Here is a 9,004-nt window from a genome sequence, read left to right as displayed (position 1 = left end):
GAGCCATATTTTTCATCTCTCTGCCTTCTTGCTCCACTTTCTAGAATATTTCAGCTTTTCTTCCTACTATCCTATTGAATAGGATAGTAGGATATTTTTCATCTCTGTTACTAGGTTTTAAAGTTTTTCTGGGGGGCAACAGAGTCTCAAGCTGTCCCCTGGGGTAGAGGGCCATGGCATCATGGCTCACAGCAACCTTCAACTCTTGGGCGCAAATGATCCTCTTCCCTCAGATTTTCTTTTTGCAGTTTTTGGCCAGGGCTGGGTTTGAACCCGCCATCTCCAGCATATGGGGCTGGCGCCCTACTCCTCTGAGCCACAGGCACCGCCCATTGTCTCAGTTTTCTATTTTTAGTAGAGAAGGGTCTCGCTGTTTTCCTCTTGCTCAGGCTGGTCTTGAACCTGTGAGCTCAAGCAATCCACCTGCCTTAGCCTCCCAGAGTTCTAGGATTACAGGTGTGAGCCATCATGCCAGGTCTAGGTTTTTAATTTCTAAGAGCAATTATTTTTGTTTCCTAAATGCTTTGTGTCATTGTGTCCATGAAATAGGTTACTATCTTCTCTGATGTCTCTGAGGTCATTAATGAAGTTTTCTTCTTCCCACATAGGTTTTAATGCCCCATTAGTATTTTTTTTTTCTGTTGGTTTATTTTGCAACTGTCTTTTTTATTATACACATTCTTTACACATCTGAGAATCTGTCTGCTCATATTTGAGAAATTTAAAACTGGGCTACACTGTGGGATGATCTGAGTCTGTTGATGTACTTAATTCTAGTCTCAGATTTTCCTATCCAGGCAGGTCCAATTCCCAGAAAATCGTTCTCCTCTCGCTGGACAAAGACTGGTACCAGCACTCTGGGGGTAGAGAGGGGAGGCAGGCTGGAGGGTCCAGCATCCAGTGTGCCAGAACTCACTCCCTCCCTGCTTTTGGTACTGAGTCTGGCCTCAGCTGTGCTCCCAAGTCTAGAGTTTCTCTTCTCCTGTGACATTTGCCAGAGCGCGGGAAGAACGGTTCAGGCTGTGCTGTGCAAGTGTAGGGATCTGACTACCTCCTGGGAAGACTTTTCAGCAGTCCTCTTCCTTGTAATCTCCCACCTTGACTTCTAGAGCCAATTTCTGAGCCTTTGAGGACATCACAGTATAAGCTGAGCGGTTTTCGGCTTTCCCTTCTGCTCCTTCAGGATGTTGATTTCCTGGGTCACCACATGTTTCTAGCTTCTAGAATTTTGTTGCTATTGCTCCTCTCCCATTCTCTCAATTCTTGTATTTATGCTTTTCAAAAATGCTTTTATTTTTAGTGGGGTTATGAGAAAAAGCAAAAAAGTAGATGTTCAATCTTTCATCTTTACCTGGAAATCTGAGAATCAGAATTTATTCTCATAATCTCAGAAAAGCAAAATAATGCTTGCTTTGGGAGCACATATACTAAGAAACTGGAATGATACAGAGAAGATTAGCATGGCTCCTGCCCAAGGATGACATGCAAACTCGTTAAGTGTTCCTTATTTTCTAACAAATGCAATCAGTGTAACCTAATTCTTTGTATCTTCAATGAATCCCAAAAACTAAAAAAAAAAAAAGGCCAGGCGTGGTGGTTCATGCCTAGAATCCTAGCACTCTGGGAGGTGAAGGCGGGTGGATTGCTTGAGTATACGAGTTCAAGACCAGCCTGTGCAAAACCAAGACCCCACTAAAAATAGAAAAACTGGGGAAAGAGGATCGCTTGAGCCTAAAAGTTGGAGGTTGCTGTGAGCTATGACACCCATAGTACTCTACACAGGGTGAGAGCTTGAGACTGTCTCAGAAAAAAAATGCCCTTCACCTAAACATCTATGGATGTTAGCTCATTTAACTTGGATGACCACCATGAATGGTAACCTTGGGCATCACTAATTTGTGGATGTAAAACCTGAAGCTCAAAGACCCAGAGGCTCTTTGAGTGGTTATCCCTGGATAAGTGGTGTTCTGCTTCCACATCTGGTTCTTCTAGGATATCATGGCCTAGAAGCTGGAGCTGGGCTGCCAAGGCAGGGGCCAAGACTTGCCACAGCTCAGGACCTTGAACCATTTCTAATATATGTGTGAACACCCCTTATGTGACAAGAGAGGCCATGTTAATGGAGTGGCTGACAATGGCCAGGCTCTGACCCCTCCTAGGCTCAGTCTCCTCTGCTGCTATGGGGACCCTCCTGGGGGAAGAGTGACAGTTCTACAGTAGACAAGTATTTCCTTGGCTCCTCCCCAGTGTTGACCCCAGGGGTGAAGAGAAGTATAGCTGGGGAACTAGTAGCAGGTACAGGGACAAATAACATGTTAAGAATTAGGAAAAAGACAGAAATAGGTTAGTGGTTACTTAGGGCTGAGGGCGGGACTTGGGGAGAAATGAGGAGTGACCACTTGATGGGTATGGATTTCTCTTTGGGGTGATGGAGATGTTCTAAGGGTTGATAGTGATAATGACCTGTGACTCTGTGCGTACCCTGAAACCACTGAATTGTATACTTTAAATGAGTAAGTTTAATGGTACATAAATTACATCTCAATGAAGCTGTTATAGTCTTAGTAAACTTCCTAATGTTAATAAGGCTGAACTATATAAGCATGAATTGGTCTCTGAGTCATCCTTCTTGCCCATTCAGAAGAATTCAGGGCCTCTGATTTACCTCACCAAGTCCATCCTGGGAGGAAAAATTACTCTAGTGAGAGGATAGCACAAAGAAGGCAAATGTTGACGACAGTATTGATGAGGAGGATTACAAACAACCAACCAGAGCACTGAGTTCTATAGAGGAAAGGCCTGAGATTAGGAATAAAAAGTAAACATAAGCAATAAACTATGGATTTCATTACTTCAAGTTCAAGTTTCCCATTCTTACATTGGCTTGTTGGGATATCCACAAAATTCCTTTTTTCTCAATAATTTTTCTTCCTTTTTAAAAACATTCATAAAATAAGGATGACAATGATCACTTCCAGACAAATGAGAGGTCTTCATAGACTACTTGCATGGGGCTCTGAACATGGGTGTGAAGGGCTTGATCATCTCAGCAGACGAGCAGCTCCTGGAACTCACATATGAGCCTGGTGAGGTGCACTCTGAGGCTGGCAGAACACTCTGGGCCAGTCCTCTGAGGAGTCTGCGGCCACCACGAAGGAGGGCCCTGGAGCCCAGCCCCAGCCCCAGCCCCTCACCTCCTTGGGGGAACTTACTTGACCAGTCTTAGTGTGTCCTTTCGGATGTTGATCAGGCTTCTGAGAGTCTTCACAGGCTCTTGGGGAGGTGGGGCAGCATAAGGAAACTGTCAGAAATAAGGGAAAGGCAGAGTGTATACAAAGACCCATAACTGTGGCTTTATGACTGACACAGAACAGCCCTGCGAGGTGAGTTGGGAAGGCATCATGCTCCTAAGTCAGGAAACTGAAATTCTCACTTTCAAATTGAGCAAGTTCACTTGCCCAAGTTCTCAGCTACTGTAAAAACTGGGATTCACTTTGGAGTCAAAAGAGTTAGATGGGGCTTGGCGTGTAGCTCAGTGAATAGGATGCCAGCCACATACACTGGTTCAAGCCCTGGCCTGGCCTGCTAAACAACGACAACTACAGCAAAAAGATAGCTGGTCGTTGTTGTAAGTGCCTGTAGTCCCAGCTTCTCAGGAGACTGAGGCAAGAGAATCGCTTAAGAATTTGAGGGTGCTGTGAGCTGTGACACTACATCACTCTACCAAGGGCAACATAGTGAAACTCTGTCTCAAAAAAAAAAAAAAAGCTAGATTGATCTGGTTTTTTCTATTATATGAAGATTATTTGGGTTGATGTTCAAACTTAGAGAAGTAATCAAAAACTACTGAAGTTCCAAATACCAAGGACACAGTGCGTCTGAGTTAATCCACAAAAGGCTTTTCCCTCTGACCTTAGACGACAGGGAGCCAGACCTGCAAGCCCTTTCCTTCAGAGAAGCCATGTGGTATCCTAGGAATTTAGGGACTGCAAATAAAATAGAACCCCGTCTGTGTACAGAGCTGAAGCTTGTAAACAGTGAAGAACAAATTTCCCCTGCAGCTGATCATATAAAGGAGAGTTCTTTAACATGTGAGCCAGGAGTTATTTTCAGGGTCATCAGAGGTTTATGGCTTTCTTCATCATTTCTGAACAATACATTTGCTCTTTCTCTATTCAGACCTTTGGATTTAGAGTTCTGAGATGATGATAATGAACAGACATGGGAAGTAATAAAAAAAATCTCATTGGGAATTGCTTTCAGAAGATCAAGAATGATTTAAAATGTTCCCAGTATCTTATAATGTTATTTGGGCAATAAAATTTTTTTGCATGTAATTCCCAGAAAAACTATTGGTCTTTGCAGCTCTGCACAACTGGTTCCCTTAGCTCAAAACGAGTCTGCTCTGCAGTGCTGGCATCAGAAGACAGGACACCCATGCTACAATCTAATTGTACCTTTGCAGATTTTTGCTGAATGTGGTTATTTCACTTGGGAAACAATTTAACTATGGTATATTTAATTCATGTATTGCTGATTTCGCATGTGATTCTTAAAAAAATACATCAATTCTAAATTATTCCTATTTAGATTACCTACTTTGTGGGCATTACACAGCAAGTTTATTTTTTCCATTGGTACATTAAACATATATTCTTTAAAAAATTATATTATAGGCTCGGCGCCTATAGCTCAACCAGCTAAGGTGGCAGCCACGTACAACTAAGGTGGCGGGTTCGAACCCCCAGCCCGGACCCGCCAAACAACAATGACGGCTGCAACCAAAAAATAGCCGGGCGTTGTGGTGGGCATCTGTGGTCCCAGCTACTTGGGAGGCGGAGGCAGGAGACTTGCTTGAACCCAGGAGTTGGAGGTTGCTGTGAGCTGTAATGCCACGGCACTCTACCCAGGGGGACAGCTTGAGGCTCTGTCTCAAAAAAAAAAAAAATTATATTATAGTTGCTTTTTCTGATTAAAAAGGAATATATGTTTAAGAGAAAACTTGAAAAATACAAAAATGTATGAACATTTTCCAGACAGGAATGAATCCATCCATCCATCTATCTATCTATCCATCCATCCATCCATCTATCATCTCTGTGTTTATGTGCTATTTCAAACTGTACATACTATTTTATAGTCTCTTTTTGACTTAGATGTGGTAAACATTTTTTTTTATTGTTGGGGATTTATTGAGGGTACAATGGTAAACATTTTTAAGGTCTATAATTTTGACAACATGTAGAGATAACAGGGTATACCTTATTTAATCAGTTCTGTATTATTCAACGTTTTAAGTTGGTTTTGTTTTTTCTGCTGATATAAATGTAGTAGTGAACATAATTGTCCCTACATTTCTGCATGCCTGTTTGATTATTTCCTGAGGACAAATGCCTAGAAGTGGAATTACTGGATCAAAGAGTAAGCATATTTTTAAGACTTTAAAAAATATTTTGCCAAATTATTCTCCACAAAGCTGACTTCAACTTTGCCCTCCTACAAGCAGTGCCTCAGGAGGCCTTGATGTAGCAAAACTAAAGTTCTCGTTCAGATCCCATCTGGGGCCCATTTTTCTCCCACCCCACTTTCCTAGGCTGTCCTACTAAAGGAATTTAAAACAATTTTAAAATAAGCTTAAGCAAAATGTAATTAGGCAGGAAAATCCGACACAAATGTAAGTCTATTCTAAAGCCAAAATAAATGACTTTGGGATTAAAAATTTTTTCTGGAGTAGCAAAGTTAATTATTTTCATTTGTACAGATACTTGGGAGTTACCCATAACTCCCACCTGCATTAAAAAACAAAAAAGATGAGTTATTTCCCTCATTCTTTACCCTTTCCCCTCAAAAGAAAAACAAGAGAAAAGAAAGGAAAAAAAAAAAGCAACTTAGCACTCTGCATCCTTCACCTTGAATATTACATTTGATGATAACTTTGGCAATGAGGCACAAGTTACTCAGCTCTCAAGGACAGGTATCAATGAGACCAACTGTTATAAATCCACTCCTACACTTTAGGCTCTCCCTACACACACACAGAAAAGAATACAATTGAAACACGTTCAGGAGAACACCATCTTGCTCATGGGCAAGTTTCGGTCTTGGTGGCCTTTTAGTCACACAACCAAGTCTATATGCAATGCTCAGTGCTAAGTATTAGGAAGAACTCAAAATAGAAAAGATAAGGTCCTGTTCCTTCAGGACACTGCATCATAAGGCAGATGACAGAGTTATGCAAATAACTGTAATATCATATAGAGAGCGATGCCACAAAAAAGGTAAAAATTAAGGAAGTGATCACTTATGGCTGAGATAACCTGGAGGGCTTTGTGGAGGAAGTGGTATGTGTAGTTAATGTGGCATCTTATACAGATATCCTTCAAGTACTTGTACATCTTGAAGGATAAATGTTATTTGTAAATTCAGAGATAACAGAGAAGCCAGAAGAAACAGCAGGATCAGAGACAAATTAAAGAAAATATTTTTTCTGCTTTTAGGGTTGTCTCCCCTTCCTCTCTGAACCAATTTACCCAACTATTGCCCTCTAAGCTTCATAGTGATCTTCTTGTATAAACTTACCACTTACTGAATGCTTACCATGTGCCAGGTGCTATGTTGAGTCCTTTACAAACATTATCTCATTTAATCATTGAAACAATCCTGTGACATTGTTGGTACCATTTTTGTAGATTAAGAAATGGAGGTAATAAAGAGGTTCAATAACTTCCCCAGAGTCCACCAAGTTTTAAGGAGCAGAATTGAGTTTTGAACACATTCTACCTCCAACTTTTCCTAAGATGTTCCTTCTTAATCTGGAAATGAGGTTTCCAAGGATAAATAGGAACAGTTATTTAAAAGATATTAAATTTATGTATTTACTCTCTTTTTGTTTGGTTTTCTGGAGACAAGAGTCTCACTCTGGCACTCTGGGTAGAGTGCTGTGGCGTCATATCTCACAGCAGCCTCAAACTCTTAGGCTCAAATGATCCTCCGACCTCAGCCTCTCAAATAGCTGAGCCTACAGACACCTGCCACAATACCCAGCTAGTTTTCTATTTATAGTAGAGATGGGATCTCACCCTTGCTCACGCTGCTCTCAGACTCCTGACCTCAGAAGATCCACCCGTCTCGGCCTCCCAGAGTGCTAGGATTACAGGCATGAGCCACTGCCCCCGGCCTCATTCTTTTGCTAACCAGACCTTATAAACATTTTTTGCTTAGCTACACTATCTCCTTAAGATCTGCACCATTACTGAATTATATTTAAGACAAAAGAAGTATCTTATTTCAATTTAAACCCAGATATTTCACTCATATGCTAAAATTTGAGAGTGAAATGAAAGTGAACTATTTCTTCTTGGGACTAAGGAAGATGAGCTCAGGACAGATTCAGGTCCAGGCTCTTTCCTGAAATAATCACTGCTCCGTCCATGGTGCTCACCATCAATAATTACTTTCTCAGTTCACATCCACTGATTTCCTACTTTCTTTCCTTGGGTCTTGCAAGTGTGATTTTCTCAGCCCGAGGCCTACTGAGCGAGGGAGTGGTTGGTGAAGAAGATGAGACAGAGTCTCTCCTCTTTTGAGGCAACACCTCGGCATGCCTGGGCCAGTGAACAGGCAGAGGCAGCCTTTTCTGTTTTGCACACCAGACAGCCAGGTAGGTCCCCGGCAGATGGAGACTAAGGAGCCTCTGACTTCTTGCCTCTAACTCTGAGTGCCTTCCTGTTTCTCAGGAATTGCTTTAGAAGAAATAAACCACAACAGACTTATGAGGGATAACTAATGCAGCTTTTAGAATTCTGTTTCACTTTTCATAATGAAAACAATCTTCAGCTAAAGACTAATGAACAAAGAATGAAATTGGTCTGCTCAGGGATTTATGGGCCAAACCTTATGGGGGAGAACCTTTACAACAGAGAAGCCTCAGTTGCCCCTAATCTGTACATCTAACCAGAAAATTCAGCCAAAAGAAAGCCCTTGTAACAGGGTAAAATTTGAGTAATTTGGAATGATAGCTTGGCATACTATGAAAAATAGAATGTAGGGAAATGTTAAACTATGTGCAGCACCATGGTAGGTTCTTTAGATATATTCTTTTCCCCCACGTTTTACTTTATTTTTAAAAAGTGTGATAAAATACATATAACATGAAATTTACCATCTTAACCATTTTCAGGTGTACAGTGGCATTAAGTAACATTCACATTGACATTACCGCATTATCATCACCACCACCCAACTCCAGTTTAGATGTACTCTTCGCTTCATAGAGACTCTGTTGTCTGGGCTAGAGTGTAGTGGTGTGATCGTAACTCACTGTGACCTCAAACTCCTGGCCTCAAGCAATCCTCCTGCCTCACTCTTCCAAGTAGCTAGAACTACAGGTTCATGTCACCACACCTGGCTAATTGAAAAGTATTTTTTTTTTTGTAGACACAGGGTCTTACTGTATTGCCCCAGGCTAGTCTCAAACTCCTAGGTTCAAGTGATCCTCCTGCCTTGGCCTCCCAAAATGCTAGGATTACAAGTGTGAGTGACTGTGCCTGGCCTTTGGATATACTCTTATTTCATATCCTCATCATCGACGATGTGTCTGCCACTGCTACCAGACTGTAAGCTTCAGGAGGACAGTCTGACATGTGTGGGCAACTAAAAAATATGGTGGCTGGGCTCAGCGCTTGTAGCTCAGTGGCTAGGGTGCCAGCCATATACATTGCAGCTGGCAAGTTTAAACCCAGCCTGGGCCTGACAAACAACTACAACCAAAAAATGGCCAGGCATTGTGGCAGGCACCTGTAGTCCTAGCTACTTGGGAGGCTGAGGCAAGAGAATCGCTTAAGCCCAAGAGTTTGAGGTTGCTGTGAGTTGTGATACTATGGCACTCTTCTGAGGGTGATATAGTGAGACTCTGTCTCAAAAAAAAAAAAAAACAAAGAATGAAATTGGTCTGCTCAGGGATTTATGGGCCAAACCTTATGGGGGAGAACCTTTACAACAGAGA

At 41.8% G+C, this 9,004-nt stretch overlaps 1 protein-coding gene and 1 non-coding gene across 2 annotated transcripts in view; one reads left to right on the top strand and one right to left on the bottom strand.

Moving 5' to 3' along the window:
• Positions 1–9,004, bottom strand: part of RNF157 (ring finger protein 157) — a 102,274-nt gene that overhangs the window by 26,698 nt on the left and 66,572 nt on the right. Inside the window, 1 exon segment of the mRNA XM_012802979.2 lies at positions 3,213–3,301. Within this exon segment, the coding sequence (XP_012658433.1) occupies positions 3,213–3,301 (89 nt within the window).
• LOC111724086 lies at positions 1,408–1,512 on the top strand. The gene has a single exon (XR_002772453.1). It is a non-coding gene; the product is annotated as a U6 spliceosomal RNA (small nuclear RNA).

This window comes from Otolemur garnettii, unplaced genomic scaffold, assembly GCF_000181295.1.
Source record: "Otolemur garnettii isolate 467f Iridium unplaced genomic scaffold, OtoGar3 scaffold00018, whole genome shotgun sequence".
In the NCBI taxonomy this organism is placed as follows: domain Eukaryota; kingdom Metazoa; phylum Chordata; class Mammalia; order Primates; family Galagidae; genus Otolemur; species Otolemur garnettii.
Note: the sequence above shows the minus strand (reverse complement) of the source record. Positions and strands in the feature narration are given on the sequence as shown.